This window comes from Cuculus canorus, chromosome 4, assembly GCF_017976375.1.
Source record: "Cuculus canorus isolate bCucCan1 chromosome 4, bCucCan1.pri, whole genome shotgun sequence".
In the NCBI taxonomy this organism is placed as follows: Eukaryota; Metazoa; Chordata; class Aves; order Cuculiformes; family Cuculidae; genus Cuculus; species Cuculus canorus.
In genome coordinates this window covers 21,040,157-21,057,609 of record NC_071404.1, presented here as the reverse complement: position 1 = coordinate 21,057,609, position 17,453 = coordinate 21,040,157, and the positions used below count along the sequence as shown (strand labels likewise).

The window sequence follows — 17,453 nt, the reverse complement described above, 5'->3', positions numbered from 1 at the left end:
TGAGATTTAAGCCTATCACATACAAAAAGTTCCTTCAGGACAAGTGTCCCTACCTTTCAACAAGCTCATTTGCTCCTTCCAAAAGGAATTTAACCTTTTCCTATGAGGCCATGTAACAAGAGTAGGTACACGCTCAACATGCTGTAAGAATTGTGTTACCATCCATCTTCTCTTCGCCCAGTAGCTGACATTGCTTTTGATCCTAGTTTCAGATGTAAAAGCCAGCAACATATTGTAATGGAGAATCAGGGTTAGTTCAGCGCACCCTGGATTGTAACATTACTTAACTGTATATGACATGCTAGCTATTTACGTACACATACCAGACAAGAACCCTCTCTCTTCCATGTGGACTATATTAATTTATATTATCCTACAGATTACTTTAACTTTTAGCTTGGATCAACCTCTAATTCTAAACTGTTATTCTCAATTAATCCTATTGAAGTTCTGAGTGCTGTTTGCTAATCTCCGTACCATTGTTTATCAGCAGAGAAGTAAATGGCTTCCTCCTCCTCTTCAGTTCGATAAAGAGCTGGGCAGCTCGACACAGAAAGGATGTCAGGGTCAGGGGAGTGCAAAGCATGCTGAGACTGTGGAGATGATGGCACAACACTGCGTCTGGACCGACACAAGCTACTGCTTCTTGCCAGCGTGCTGGAAGGTTTTACAATGGACCCTGAGGCAAAGAAAAAGCAAACCAAAACCCTCCAAGTGACATTGATGTCAACAATATCTACTCTGAAGACTAAATAGCACGTATCTGCTTTAGTCACAGTGATTCTTAAACAGCTTTGACACTGCTCTACTGTTTAGAGGGGAAAGAAGACTGACCTTATACATTCTACAGTTAGATGAAGCAGCTAACAAAGATGCAACTGCAGCAGGTTATTTGCCTGCCAAATATTACTCTGACCATGTGCAGAAAGCTCTGGCTCACTATGCTCTCCTGAGAACGAGAACAAAGAGAGATTCTACTGAAACTCCCGACCATTACAAAAAAAGAGCAGTGCTAAAATTAGAATGTTACCCAATATCCTGTATTTTAGTTGTGTGTCTATTTTGAGCTTAAAAGAATACGTAGACGTTTGCAATGCAGGTATAATACCTAACCGAACACCTAACTGAAATATGTTGTGTTAGTTGAAATTTGTTAGACACGTAAGACCAGTTTCATTTACATAAGATACTGGAATTAGAGAATTCAACCTTATTTTAAGCTCAGGCATTTCTTATTTGATAACTTTTTTGCCAAGCTAACTATGAATTTCTGGAAACAAAAATACTAATGATGTGCAGAGACACCAACACAAGACTTGGCCAGGAAAGTATCTAACAAGATATGACAAATTAGAATTTCCTAATCCAATTCCTCCTTCAGAAAATGATTAGGCAGCAATACTTATATAGAAATAAATCTACATATCTGTTTTCAGGCTCACTGTTATGAGCCTCAGGGTTTCTCATACTCAAATCATCCCATAGAATGCACAACTGCGTAGGTGAGACAGATCATACTCACTGATTTTCACAGTGTTTACTGAACACAAGACATTGAAAAAAATAATTATTCTTGTAGACATGGATGTCTAGCCTGACAAAATGTATTTTATTTATGGAGACACCAGTTTAACATCAGGTGTACTACCATTTCCTTTCCTGAAATCTCAGAAAAGGTTGAGCTGTCATTCTGCTTTTAACACAGGAAATCACAACTTTAAGAAAACAGCAAGTAGCTGCACCTTCACCAGCACTTTAGGCTTCATTTCCTGCCAGAATGAGCAGAAAAGAAAGGTTTACAAGTCCCAACATAACAGTTGTCACATAATTCAAACTTTTGATTTGACTTTTGATGAACTCCCTACTGACCTGAAAAGCAGGTGTTAACAGCTCAAAAATAAACTTGTGCCATTACAGAAACATTCTTAGTAAAGGCAAATGTGAAGTGACATAAGATAATAAGAACTCCTTTAGGAAATTTGTACTGTGTCCAGATAAACCAGATGCCATCCTACTCACTGGTGTAAAAGAGGACAAGATTGCACCATCAGTGAATTTTGAGACACATCACAAGCATTTGGGTTCCTTGTTGGTGTATACACATGGGATTGTGAAGGATTCAGCTACAAAAATTTAACAAATAGAATTTTCTAGTACACATGAAACTCACTAAACCAAGGAATCAGATGAATCCTACCCGGTCAGTAGAAAAGTAGAAGTTTCACTGTCATCTTTCTGTAATGTCTTTGTTCCAGTCTCGTACATCTATTTCTTTATCCCCTTTTTGCTCTTCAGCTCAGGGCTGATTAAACAGGTCTATTACTTCACACCATCCTACCACCCCAATTGCTGTGGCACAAAGGCAGCTGTCTGGCAGACTTCAAATTTTGTCAGTCTTAAGAGACTAAAGGATGCTGGGGTAAGGTAACAGCCCAGATTGTTTAGCGTCTGGACCTAAATTGAACTGTCTTGATCATAATTGACCTGTCTGCGCACTGCATTTTGCTTAAAGGGGCATAAGCAAGACAAGCTACTTTACTTCTGTCTTTCCTTGTGTGCATTCATCATTTTTGTCTAAAGGATGGAAATAATTTAACAGTTACTAAACTAACCTAATAAATTGACAACTGAACTGGTTTCAACAACAGATCATTTAGCATATTTTCCCTACCTTTTCCCACTCCCAAATGTTTCCAGGTTTTTTTACCAACCAGAAATTTTAAAAGATAATAAATTAAGAAGCCACATCCCTCATGTGATCACTAACAAAATCAGGCTCTTGTGCCTTTAGAACATTCAGAAGAACACATTTAAAGTTTTCACGTTACTAAGCATCAGATAACTTTCCTCACTAAGACAACATGCATTAGCTAAATACATCCAAATGAACTGAACTTTTAATTATTTTTTTTTATCATATTTGCAAAAGCATACAGTAAGGTTTCAATCAAGTATGTTTTTATAAATTGTACAGTCCTTCTCTAATCATAGTTCCTCTGAACCAACTGCACTTTCCTCTCTGGCTTCACTTCTATGCAAGACCTGAATGAGAAGAGAGACGAAAAATAACCCCACAGATCTGAAGTCTTATCCAAGACTTAGATCTCAGTGTTTTGCCATTTTTTATTATTTAGACTATCTGGAAAGTCATGACAAAAAATGGAAATCTTCATTTCAATATCAGACCACAGGTTTCCTATACAGACTTGGAAGTTTAAATCTAGGTCTCCATATTTTACTGGGCCATCTATGATATTTGTTGCTAGGGTTTAAATCAAAGCCTTCACATTGAAGATGATGAGAAACAGCATTCTTCAAAATTGATCAGAACTTTCATCAGTGTTGCAAGGGGATTTGTGAACTTTACAGTATGGCCTGTAGAAAAACAGTTTGGTACACTAATGTGCCTAAAACACATTAAATACAGCCAGCAAAGTGGCAGCCATTCTCCTTATGCTGTTTGAAAACACAGTTCTAATTTCTTGTGAGAATCCCAGCCCTGGAAGACAAACATACACATACAATGTTCTCTTACCTACTCATTCCTCAGCTTGATATTGCTTCTTTAAATAGCTACATGGGAGCTTGCTTTTTTAATTTGTCCCCAGAGGTCAGTTGATCACAACTTCTATGAAACATACCTTGTACTAGAACAATGACTCAAGATACGAGGGTGGTGTGAATCCCTCATGTATATCATTTGATCACAGTTTAACCAAAGCTGGAATTCCCTCCCTCCAGCACCTGCCTCTCTGCTTCATACTCAAACAACCCAGAGTATCCAAACACAAACACCTTGCCTAAAAGCTTTCCTTGTACAACAATAGGATTTTGTTCCAGCTACTAAAGAACATTTGAAAAGCTACATAGCATGTGGCCTTTTGAAGCATGTGATCTTCCAAGTAGCTTAAGGGACTCCATCCCTTCCATCTATAGAAGAATAAATGCGTTAACTGAAATTCAGCATTGCTTATTATAAATGTGCTCCCAACTCTCCTACTGAAATGGACAAAAGGCCTTTACTTTATGTTATCTTTATTGCAAACTCAGTTTTCAGTTTTATGCGTTTTTTATGCAAGATGCATCTGAAATGCTAGACTAAATTTTGCTCCTTTTGACTTGGATCCAATCCTGTTTGATTTCAGCACTCTTCTCCCACCTAACCTTAAAATGTCATGTCTTCACCACCTTTCCCTTTCTTCTTAGTGAGCTCACACCACTTACCATGAAACTGTGAAACTATTGGAGGAGTATCTTCATCTAGGTCATCAACTCCCCCTGCAATTGGGTAAGGAGGAATGGAAACTCGAGGCATAACTACCCAGCTGTGATCAGAGTAGAGAGAGGAAGTCAAGCTTGGTAGCCCAGAATTGTGTGCTATTTGAAAACCACAAATCTTCTCAATCTGTTGCCATCGATAAAGACGCTCTCGCAAACACGTCGTCAGCTCAGAGAGTGCTTTCCTGAAGAAAAGCACACATTAAAGTTACATCCACGGTTCTTAATGATAAAACAAAGCAACAAAAGTGCTGGCATTCTAGCATATCAGAAGATCCATTAGGACTGTCAAAATAGTCACAATTTAATATCTTTTAAACTGTTCTACTTAAAAGTGCAAAACTACTAAGACAGTAAGCTGTTCTCCTTGAAAATGCAATATCATTAGATACTAAACTATATAACTCTCAAAATATTCCATTGTTCCACGAATAAACACAAAAGAATATGTGCATTGTGGTAATACTCTTACTTTGCTTCAAGGATTTTATGGTCCACTTCATCCAGGGAGGAGCTGTGTGCAACATGTAATGTTCCAAATACAGTGCTTCGCTTCTTTTTTATCTTTTCTGCCTAAAAAGCAAGATAAAATGAAATGCGTAAAACTAGAAGTTATACATAGATGACAAAACATCAGCAATGTTGACAGATAGCAAACAACTCCTCAGAGGAGAAAAACATCCAAACACTTATCTGAATAATTTGTATTTACAATTTCACAGATCTAGCAACAGATCAGAAAATTCTTTAAGGAGCCGAAGAGCAAAAGTTAGTACCTCATCTTTGGCAATTGCTAATTGCATTTCTGCGTGCTGTCTTTTGATATTGTAATATTGTACTTCAACTTCATGTGTTAACTGAAGCCACTTCTGCAAAGCTTCAGGAACAGACCAATTACTTCTCAGCTCAAACTCCTTCTCAGCCTTTTTTAAAGCCATGCGAACCTAGCAATCAAAAAGAAGGGTCACCAAGAATATCATTAGGTCTGACAGTAAAAGAAAGTGAAATAGAAGCACCTTTATACACAACAGCAACATACAAAGGCTTTACAGAGCTTTGGTGTGTACCAATTACTGTCAGGAAGGCAGATCAGTCATTTCTGAAATATAGCATATGAATTTCCATATACGATAGTATGCTCAGAATTTTTTTCCCTATGATAAATAGTCCCTAACTTGAAGTTTTAACATATTTGTAAGACAGCATTTTTATTTAGTACAATAAATACAATCTACTGCTACTCAAAGAAAGACAAAGTTAATACCTCTCATCTGATAATAAGATAGAAAAAAAGCTTTTGTATATATTTTGTCCCATGAATCCAACAATATCACGATAAGCTAATAAACAAAGCATGTGTCTTTTTATAGTTTCAGGATTATTTTATTAGATAATGGCATGACTGACAGGCAATCATTAAGCGCTCTTTGAATTTTTCCATTCAAATCTAGCATTAGAGAAATGCTGCTTTAAGCACTTTTAAAGATCTAATAAAACCAGGACTAATTTAAAGTCAACACTAAAATTATAAGCAGTTTGCAGATACCTGTACTAACTCTTCCTCTGCATATTTGAGCCTGCTGAGCTCACATTCAGCTCCCTCCCTCAACTCCCTTAGGCGATGAGCTTCCCGTTTTGCATCATTGATCTCATCCATCATTTTGCGCTCCAGATTTTGCTTTTCCACAGCAACATTTCTGTTCTCTTCTTGTGCCTTCTCAAGCCTTCACAATTGAACAAAAAAATTTAAGAAAATACATAGCATATTTGTTAAAAGCTGCAGTCCTCGGGAGAAGAAAGTGTGTCCAGTGACAGAGCAAGAAGCAATGGGCACAAACCAAAATACAAGAGGTTTTGTCTGAACATCAGAAAACACTTTTTCACCTTGAGGGTGAATCAGCACTGGCAGAGGTTGCCCAGTGAGGTGGTAGAGTCCACACTCTTGAATATATTCAGGAGCTGCCTAGACATGGCCCTGGGCAACCTTTTCTAGATGAACATGCTTGAGGAGGTGGGGCTGGACCAGATGACCTCCAGAAGTCCCTTCCAAACTCAAACATTCTGTGATAAAAAAAGACTGCGCAAACTTCATGAACCAGGAGCAATTACATCACATAGCGTGATGTCCATGTCAGACAAAATATGCAAACTTTTAGATGAATCTTGATTTAAGATATATTAAGACCAAAATAGAAGTCTCTATAGACAATTAAGCTGCAGGTGCAGCAGAGAAAACTATCAACTCTCACAATGCTAAATAAGCAATAGAAAGTAATGAGTCCAAGTCTGCTTCAATCTTAAGAGCTTATAAACAAAAGAATTGTTCTTATTTCCACATATGTGAGAATCCCAATGTAAGTTGTAATTATATGAAAACAACAGTATATACTTGTACTTGTGAGTAAAAAAGATTGAACCTCTATTCCTCACCTCCACAAATAATTTATGACTGTAAAGGATCTGTATTTGTATTTAACATCAAAAAAAAAAAAGGACACCTAAACATCAACTTTTTTTTTTAATATACCTTTCCTGCAAGTCAAGAAGACTTTGCTCTGCTGTTTGGAGACTCTCTAAGTCCTTCATCATTTTTGTGATATGTTCTCTTGAGGTTCTGTTTTGTGTGTATGCAAACCAGCAACCTCCAAAACCAATAACTATAGAAACTGTTAATATAAAATCCTTCATCCAGTTGTGAGGAGGACCTGTAAAGAGAATAATACAATCATTAATTAGTTAATTGATATCAACAACAGACTGGGGACTTTTTTGTCTCCATAGTCTAAAAGATGACAGAACAAATGCTAAACAGGCTTCTAGTTTATTTATCAAATTCATCTCCAACATCTACCACTCAACCTTTCAAATGGATTCCAGAGCATTTTCCATACAATATAAGCAACTGTGCTCTAGTATAATCTACTTGTACTATACTAAAAACATACATTAGAGTGAGGAAAACTTACTAAACTTCTACAATACATAGTCCGTATCCTTATTTAAAGGAGTTGAGAGTTTTCCCAACTAGACTTTCAGGTCAGCAGGAACTTTAGTTACCTTTGAGCAAGTTCTTCCCAGTCTGTACTCTCTGGAATACCATAAGCTGAGTTAAAAATGCGCTTATACAAAATCAAGTAGATTTTAAAAGGGTAAACTAACTAATAGCAGCACTTTCCAAAAGCAAAATCTGGGTTGTCGAAGTATCATACCCAAGAATCACATACACCTTTGTTAATATAATTTTTATAGTCACATGCACCTTTGTAGAACAAACTTGTAAGCAATGGTTTCTGTTAGCTTTAAAGATATAATAAAAACACAAATTGCTTCTTTTCCCTAAAAATCTCCAGCTCAGATCTGTTAAGGTAACTCTGATCAATTGGGCCAGGTCAGATGTGGCCTGTCTTTTGCAAAAGTCTCTGAACCAATCTCCACACTCTGAAAGGAACTCCTAGTTCAGAAATACTCAACAGACACAGTAACATAAGAGAACTGTAAGAGCGTACAAGCAAGCATGCAGACCACTGCTGATGCAGTAAGGAAATGTCTGCATATGCTCAAGCGCGTCAGATGTGGAACTGCTGCACTAAATTTCACTTCACTTAAACTCTCATTCCAGCATCCCAGCTTAAGTTGTCCAAGATGATTAGTAACTGAAAATAACTTCAGCTATAAGTGTAATTTAAACAGTCAAAAACTTTTAGAGGACATTTCTTGTGACATAAATGCCAACAGCCATCAGCCAAATGAGGTTATACTAATATTTCTACGTAACCTTACATACAGAAGTGAAACTTTGTCCTGATCCCAGCATCTTCATGACATTTTTTTAACTGCTTGGCCTGCATTGAGGAGCTGGGCAATGAATCTGTCAGTATATCCACAAAATAAGCAAGCTGTCCTATCTACAGTATCAAGTGTCACTGAAAGAATTTGCTGATGAATTCTTACAAATACAAGACAAGAAAAAAAACTCAAAAAAGTTACTAACGTGTGAGAGGTCCAAATAAAACAACATCCAAGGCTTTAAGCTGAAGCTTCTGTCTATGACTCCGGTCAATTATTTTCAAGTGAGAGATCATGAAAGCATGTTCATTTACTGCTATCCTGTTAATGGCAAGACAGAATGTTACCTATTCCACAAGCCATGTTAAAAACATCAATAGCATTTCCCACAACTACACAGATTATAGTTACACGATTAGAGTAAGAGATATCATTCAATGCCAGTAGTATTATAAAAAGCATATCAGAATGTAGCAGAGAAGAACATCAAATAATTTCCCTATTATTTTCTTTCTGGAATAATTTTGAAATAAATCCATTTGGCATAGTAAAGGTAATGCCATCTTTGCAGACTTGCAACACCAAATCTCTGAAATACATACAATACTCAAATTTAGTAGTTATGCTTAAGAAAAGGGGTTCTGCAAACAGTTTTTGATGTATACCTATATAACAGATTCAAAACAAAGTTCGCTACTATACAGAATTATGTGATCATTGATAAAAGCTTCAACAGCAAGAAACAAAACTAAGATGAAAGGAGTGCAAGAAGCATTTATATTTTGAAGTATTTGGGCAGGAAAAAAAAAAGTGCAGCCAGCTCTTCAAAACTGCCAGGTTGTCTCCCTTTTCTTGCATTTGACTATTTATCTCATTAGACTCTAGGTTCACATGGTTGTTCCTACATACAGACTAAAGCAGCAACCTGCAATGAATTACATGAAATTAATCCGCAAGAAACGTTCACCTGGGAAGTGTTGTTCCATTGACATTGCTGTCTCTAAAATTCTTTTCATATTGGGGTAGTTCAACAAATTCTGACAGCCACTGAAGAGTATCCTCTTGAGTCCAGTTATGAACTGGAAGAAAAAGTCAGTTTAATTATCTTTAAATTTTGTAAAAAGCAATAGCAAGACATAGAAGACAAGTAAAAAAAAGCAGTAGGTTACAGTGAGCAAGAGGCTATAACCATATCTAACTGCAGAAAAAACAACATTAACATTCATTAAGATGTTTCTTTCATTTTGCCTTTTTCATTATATGCTTCTCAGAGGAAGTTTAGGCAAACTATAAACAAACAAGAATGGAACCAATAGAAATATTTCTTTATTAAAAATTCCACAGAATAATTCAGTGCTTTGCTTTAGTTTAATTCAGGACATCTTGTGACTTTTATCTACTTAAACTGATCTCAGCCTCAATCCTTTTGTCCTTACTACCCTTGCAGAACTAAACACATCAGCAGGTACTGTAGCCATTTAAGGCAATGTACCAAGATCTTGCCCAGGATCATGGCTTAAAGACTCATATTCACAAGAATCTTCATAGACGGTCACACCTACTAACAACAAGATGGGAGCAGAGAAAAGAGAAAGAAGAAGTTGAAAGAAAATACTGAAAGACAGCAGAAATTCAACAGGAAAATAATTGAATCTCTCTCAAATATGCCCAAAGCAGCTGCATTACATGCAATCATATCCTCACTAAGAAAAATCATTTAAATATGTACAGAATAATCAATGATTTTCCTGTATAACAGGAACAGCTTACATAACCTTTCACACATACATATGCTCCAAGAAAATAAATACTATCCATAGATCTTACAATTACAAAAAAAAAATAAAATAAATCCCATCTCTGACCCTTCTAGGCCAGCTGCTACAGCTTACAGCTTCATACGGACAAAGTTCAAAGGAAATTGTTCTTTCAATTTATGAAGTCTGTAAAAGTTTGTCTGCATATGAAAGAAAGTGACAGCCTCCTTCTGGACACACCTAACTTCACATGAACAAATATCTTTTTCTTTCAACATTGCTTTCTCTAAAACCACTTGTATGTTACAAAGCTTGGCACACATTTCTTTAGAAACCTTAACACAAGGACACATCCTTAATGAACTTTGACAGTGATCCTTTAAAAAGAGCTGCAGAAAGCTTGACAGGTAAGATGCAGGCAACAAAAATTTTTATGTTCAAATTCATATTCCAGTTCACAATGAAACTGAATTAAAGTCTTCTAGGTCTCTTGCCTACTCTCAGCATAGCCGAAAAATTAGGCTTAAACATTTCAGATTTTGATCATGCCAGGTAACACTTCCCTCAGACCCACTTACAGGTTTAAAAAATAAGCTTGCAATACAAACTGCCTATTTTATTTGTATGAATGGTTACATGGCCTTCCCAACTTGCTGCCCCATTTCCTCCTCTCCTCGAGCCACAGGCTGTTTTCCAGGTATTGGTCTTGCAATAGACTAATTTTTGTCATATTACTCTAACCTTTACGCAAAATTTCTGGGCTTTTCTTGTAAACAGATCATTTTCACATTGCAAAGATTATTTATTAGTCACAAAACAGTTAACCAAATTTACAAGCCATTCCAAGCGTCTCAAAAGGATCAACCAGAAAACTGTCACATTCTCTGCATTCCAGAAATATCTATCAAGTCTTACTTCTACTGCTGAAAGTATTTTGTATTCACACTGTCAAAATTTAGGCAGATTTGTACTTTTTAATAATTCAGTGGTAATTTGAAACATATTATCATGTATGAAATTAGGTACATATTTCAGCTGTTTACAGTAGAGTTAATCACATTTGTTCCACTGTTTAAACTGGTGTGATGTTTCCTTCACAGGATATCAAGGAAACTTCTGCAAGCAAACCAGTTATATTTAGGAAAAAACACTTGGCTAATTATCCATCACTGTATCATACCAAAACTGCAAAAAGAAGCAACCAAAGTCTACCCCAAACTAGAATCGGAATCTGTGCTTATTCTAAAACCGTATTATTCTGTATCATTCTAAAACCGCTATCTGTGTACGTAAATGGTAACATCAGTTACTTTTTAGTATATTTGTATGCATTATCATATATATAAACACATATATTTGTGTATGTTATATATTTGGTATACAGGGCTCACTGTTGGGGTCAGTTATATCTTTATCAGCGATCTGGACAAGGGGATCAATGCATCTTCAGTAAGTTTGCAGATGACACCAAGCTGAGCAGGAGCACTGATCTGCTTGAGGGTAGAAAGGCTCTGCAGAGGGATCTGGACAGGTTGGATTGATGGGCTCAGGCCAATGAGACTCAGCAAGGCTAAGCATTGGGTCCTATGCTTGGGACACAACCACCCCATGCAACACTACAGGCTTAGGGAAGAGTGGCTAGAAAGCTGTCTGGTGGAAAAGGACATGAGGGTGCTGGTCGACAGCCAGCTGAACACGAGCCAGCTGAACACGAGCCAGCTGCGTGCCCAGGAAGACAAGGTGGCCAACAGCATCCTGGTTTGTATCAGAAACAGTAAGGCTAGCAGGACTAAGGAAGTGATTGTGCGCCTGTACTCACCACTGATGAGGCCACATCTGGAATACTGCATTCAGTGCTGAAGCACATTCAGAGAAGGGTAGCAAAGGCGGTGATGGCTCTGGAGAACAAGTTTTGTGAGCAGCTGAGGGAACTGGGGTTGCTTAGCCTGGAGAAGAGGAGGCTGAGGGGAGTTCTTATTGCTCTCTACAACTACCTGAAAAGAGGCTGTAGTGAGGCAGGTGTTGATCTCATCTCCCAAGTAACAAGTGATAAAACAAGAGGAAATGGCCTCAAGTTATATCAGGGGAGGTTTAAATTTAATTAAATTAGGAAATATTACTTCACTGAAAGGTTTATCAGGCACTGGAACAGGCTGCCCAGGGAAGTGCTTGAGTCACCATCCCTGGAGGTATTTAAAAGGCGTGCAGATGGACTTCTTAGAGACATGGATTAGCGATGAACCCGTGTTAGGCCACAGTTGGACTCGATGACCTTCAAGGTCTTTTCCAACCTAAATGATTCTGTGAGTCATTGTTGTGTCCCATCAAATGAGCAGTCGCCATTCAAACTAGGCACGATCAATACAGACTGAACTCTTATTCTGGGATTTTATGGTCTGAATCTCTGCCCATGGACATTTTTCACAAGCAGTTTACATTTATTATGTAAACTAATTCTGCTTTAGCAGAATTCCAGTGTCAGTGCCTGCAAAATCCCAACTTTGCCAGGTGGAAACAGGCCCAAACTACTCCACCCTCTCTTTCCTACAGCATTACGGTGGAGCCCTGGGAGGTTGATACACATCAGTGAAAATGCCTATGCTGTTTCTTTTTGTTGGTATCTTACATAGGTAATATATTGGGGTAAGAAGTATTACTTCACTTGTCTCCAGTAAGACCTTATGACCCACATATACGTTTATTCTACAACAGCATACAATACTGAGAAACAAAGCAGCCTTTATTCAGCAGAAGAAGCTATAACTTACTGAAACATGACACAAAACAAGTCATACATACCAGGTGTACCAAAAAGTCACGCAGACCAGGTGAAATTTATCTTAATCAGCACTGCCAATTAGAACGTGCCAGCTCCTACTAATTAGCTGCAGCTGTAACTTTTCCTTATTTTAGCACCCAAAAAGAATATAGTTTTTCAGATAGTGAAGTAGCAACTTCAGGTTAAATGCATAAAGCATTAAAGAGTAATCATGCTATCCTTCCCGCTCAGGCTTACTTTCACAAGTAGCTGTCTTGAGAAAGAGGATGTAAGCAACATGCTTTGGGCAGCCAGGTGTAGAAGCCACAGTGTTTACACCCCAGCACAACACTCAGTCTCCAGACTTGGATCAGCTATTTCAAACCACAAGTTCAGGTTTTTTTACTTTTTTTTTTTTAAGATTCTATTAATAGCATGCCTGAAGGCGAGGACAGCAGAAGTATCTTAAAACTGGCCCTGTATGAAAACTGTTCCTTGCTAATGGCTGATTGGAAGATGAGGCTATATATCACATTTTCATGTTAGATTTATCACATAGCACAGTATTTCAGGGCAGGGCAGCACAAAGTAAAACATTACAGTATCAGCCACAGTACTCCTATAGGCCTTGTAATCCTTTCAAAAATCAAATTATATTTTGTAAGAGTATTTCATGGCAAGAAGTGAATGACAGCCATATACTAGGCTTAAAGTTGAGAACAGGCTGAGCAGGCAATATAGAAAAACACAAGGTTGCTCTGTCAAAAACACAGGATACATAAGATAGTTTTATTTTAGCAGGACCTTCTACAGCAACATCAGCATAAAATATGCTACTACTGGTAGGTTTTTAAATAGCACGAAAAAGCAAGACACAGAAGTGACTATCTTTTCAACAGTTGAACACTACAACTGTTGTTTCCTGTCACATAGAAGTGCTAACCTGCAGTTCTGGACTGGTCCTGCCTGGAACAGCATACAGCATTATGTAACTCATCCTTAGTCAAGCCCTGCGTGCATGCATTTCCAGTCTCCAGATATTTAAAACCTGAGACAGCACACAATTAAGAAAATGCAAGACAAACAGAACATCTTCGTGGTATGCAGCTTAGTCCCAGTTGCTACAAGAACACTGGTGTAATATCACCTCAGAATACAATAGGTGTTCACACATAAAAACATAAAGCTATTTTTTAAATCTTTTTCCCCTAATAAATAAGATACCAGATTTTAGGTCAACTTCAACTTTCTGCAGAGAAGGAAAAACAGATGAAAGAAAAAAATATACTCACAAGGCAAGGGAAAAGCTTTTTTGTATTATACAGCAGTCTACAGGACACACTATACATTAAAGGTCAAATATGCCTTAACAGTAAAGAATAACTACTTCTTTTTAAAGCAGTTTGTAAAAACTAGTTTTTGGTAGGACTCAGGTTAGTCTGAAAACAATAAATTATTCATCAATTCCAGTTTTGACCTATAGTTTTACTTTGCTACGAAAAATCAAGTCCCGACGGACAATGCTACATGACCAAGCATACAGCACACGCCCTATTCACCAAGACAGGTCAGAGAACTACCCAGCTGAAAGGTCCCTGCGCGCTGATTTACAGACTCCCTTACTACTAAGACTAAATATCTACACATCTCTCTTCAGACAGCAAATTCTTATGATCTTAGCCCATTAGAGGGGGGGAAAAAAAAAAAAAAGAGAAGGCAGGCACCCTTGAGACACAGAACTTTCAAAGAGAACTGTACAAAAGACTGGTATTCAGACATCAAAACAAGTGTTCATCTGTCACCTTTGCTGCATTCACACCTACCACCTCTTCAAGGTGCTTGTAGAAAAAATACCTTCGATTTTAACCCAAAAAAACCTACTAAGCTTGATACTTCAGAATAGCCGAAAGGCTCTGTATATGTATAAATACTGCTCAGTTAGAGAGAAAAGGAAGTAGCAAAGTAAATACCATATAAGTAGTTTAGAAGGACATTTACATTTAAAAAGTAAGCACACAATAATAGAAGTCAGAGGACCTTCACAGACATACTAGTTCCTAGCCATTCCTCAAAACAGTTCTTTCTGTAGAATTAGATTATGAGAATAAAACACTTAAATGGTCACAAAAAGCATAAATAATATCAACTTAACTAAATCAAGTGGCAGTCTTGTTTTGTACTAAAGGGAGTTTAATAATACGCTAGGTGCTGATATAAGCTATGACTATTCCTTCCACGCAGGTAAAACCTATAAAAGCCTTGAAATTCCCTTAATATGCACTACTACAGACTATGCCTTAAGGATTCTACACCTGGTGGGGATAATAAAAGCCTGCCCTTTTTGCCAGAAAAGCAATATTCTGAAGCTGGGTATTTTATTTTATCTGGCAATTTTTTAAAGGTTTGATTGGAGCCAATCCTTAGGGTTCCATTCACTGCGTAAGATCCTTCTCAAGCAATTACTTAAAAGCAACCTCTGTTTTTCTTAATCCTAAAGGGAGACACCAAACAGTAATGATGCACTTACTATACCATAAACCATGTTTTCACCTCCTTCCCTCAAATCTTATCTACCTCACATCACCAGTATCTTACACAGAAAGCATCTTTAAGCTACTTGACAAATACTTAAGAAAAACATCCACATAAAGCAAGTTTATGGGAAGGAATGGGTTATTTTATTCAACATAAGCACAGTGGGCACTGTCAAAGGCACTATTTAGAGCTTGTAATTCTCACACAGATACCTAAACAGACCACCTAAAGTTTCAAATTATTGATACCGTCATGTACACTACCTTCTCCCCACTTGATTAATGCTGTTAAATTGCATTGAACTGGCACTATAATCTAGCAGCACATAAGAAAAATAAATCAGAATTCCTAAAACTTCTAGAAAGGAAAAGCAGTATTTTCCATGTTTCCTAACATTAAGTGAAAGTAGTTTATTATCTTGAGAGGCTTCATGCTTTCTAATAGTCACCAGGCCACTATTAACACTGCTTGGGAGTCTCATTCTAAGGGCTTCTCTTGTTGAGCAACTTGTTTTCTCAGGAAGAGAGTAAAGCATCCCAGCTGACCCAGTAAGACCAGACATCCTCTATGTCTGGCAGCCTGATCTAGCGGGATGTCCCTGCCCATGGCAGAGGCGTTGGAACTAGATGATCTTTAAGGTCACTTCCAACCCTAACTATTCTATGATTCTATAATTCTATGATTCTAATAATCTTTTGAGTCTTACTCACAACGATCACTACATTCAAGAAACCTGGAACAAAGATATACATAATAGACAAATTAGATACTTCTGAAAGCACCATAGCCTAAATTTTTGAAGGGTTACTCTTAAGTTAGACAAACAATTGTAGGGACATACTTGTCTGTGACAATTTAGTTGCAATATTTTCATTGAACAAGATCTTTACTGAATAAGCATTTACAAAAAAATTGAAGCAATAATGCTAAAAATTGTGGATTAAATGTAGATATTTACTGTGCAGCAAACAACCAATATATTACTTCAGATTGTACTTAAATGACTTCCTTATAGTAGCAGGATGAACCAATGACGTGTTAGTAGTTTCATCCTCTCTTCTGTTTCTACTTTTACTTGTTTAGCTAATACTAAGTTTTAGATCTCTATATATTCACTATTAGTGTATCACCTTCTGAATTGTGAGGGGCAGGGGGGAAGTTAAGTATTTTTCTCCTAACTCCTCCACCATTCTGCACCTCTGGAAATTCCTTTTTTAATCACTACATCCTGGAACACATTCGGCAATGAACACTGTACTGCTTGTTAAGTATAGTCTTTTGATTTGGTAATATTTGGCTCAACAAACTTAGTTCATTCAAACCAAAGTGGGGAAAGGTTGGTGATATTGCATTGTCAGTCTATTTTCTGGCATCCCAAGTTTAAAAAGATTTTCTAAAATACTATCAACTAAGAATTTTAGTTCTTCATAGCCCAAAGACAGTTTACATCAAAGTGGAAGCATATTAGACTTTCCACTTAACACAACATAGAATAAACATTTTAAACCAGCTTGACAGCAGCCCTTAGGTCTTACTATATTAAAAATATGCTTTTCTCGAATTGAGCACTTGTAACAGGCACCATCATAACCTACAGCCTCATACTGATGAGTGTGTAAGCTATCTTAGTTTATTTACAATATACGCAGCACATCAACAGGCAATTAACACTAACTAGACTGAATGAGTTCTTAGTCAGGTCTACGTATGCCTATAATAACAGTACTAAGACAAATCCATGAACATGTTTTAAGAGAGGTCACCTATTTACTACTCTAAATGACTTCCTAAGTAGAATTTTTTTTTTATTATACCTACTTCAATAACCACCATAATTTTTAGCTACTCTTCTTTGCTTACCTTCAGATGTTTTCCAGCGTTTCCACAAATCCTCAATGGTGATATGTTTGTCTTCTCTGTGCAGGTGACTATGTTTATTAGAGGCATCCTTGTATTGCATATCTTCCCTTAGGAACTGAAGAAAAGGGAAATCATCTTAAATGCCAAAATAACAATTTCTCAACAGAATCTACAAGGAAATCGGGCACAAGAATCTTCATCTCTTCCCCATGCAAGCAGCACGCAATTCATGTAAGTTGACTACATCAAACACTTAGAAAGCTAAACGCTCTCGCAGGACTTTATTTTCACTATGATTTAAAAAAGTGAAAATGCAGTTGCAAGTATACTAGGTTTCAAGACATTATTAGTATGCCTTAGATTTACAGTGATTACAAGAACGCACCATACAAGTCATACTGTGAACTTCTCTACTTTTAAGATACTTGATCAACTTCACCTACTTGGAAGTCAAGACCAAGATTTGAGTGTGCCAGTCC

The 17,453-nt window shown here is 37.2% G+C and overlaps 1 protein-coding gene across 3 annotated transcripts in view; it reads right to left on the bottom strand.

Annotated features, from left to right (window-relative positions):
• Nucleotides 1-17,453, bottom strand: part of STIM2 (stromal interaction molecule 2) — a 74,682-nt gene that overhangs the window by 8,949 nt on the left and 48,280 nt on the right. The window contains exons 3-12 of one of the 3 annotated variants that reach the window (XM_054065398.1): nt 16,975-17,089; nt 9,032-9,143; nt 8,270-8,385; nt 6,806-6,983; nt 5,825-6,002; nt 5,055-5,222; nt 4,751-4,851; nt 4,225-4,463; nt 478-679; nt 54-202 (exon numbers count right to left, since the gene is read on the bottom strand). In XM_054065398.1, coding sequence (XP_053921373.1) covers nt 54-202; nt 478-679; nt 4,225-4,463; nt 4,751-4,851; nt 5,055-5,222; nt 5,825-6,002; nt 6,806-6,983; nt 8,270-8,385; nt 9,032-9,143; nt 16,975-17,089 — 1,558 coding nt within the window. The remainder of the gene's footprint in view (nt 1-53; nt 203-477; nt 680-4,224; nt 4,464-4,750; nt 4,852-5,054; nt 5,223-5,824; nt 6,003-6,805; nt 6,984-8,269; nt 8,386-9,031; nt 9,144-16,974; nt 17,090-17,453) is intronic. The other 2 variants (XM_054065397.1, XM_054065399.1) reach the window with 2 other exon arrangements.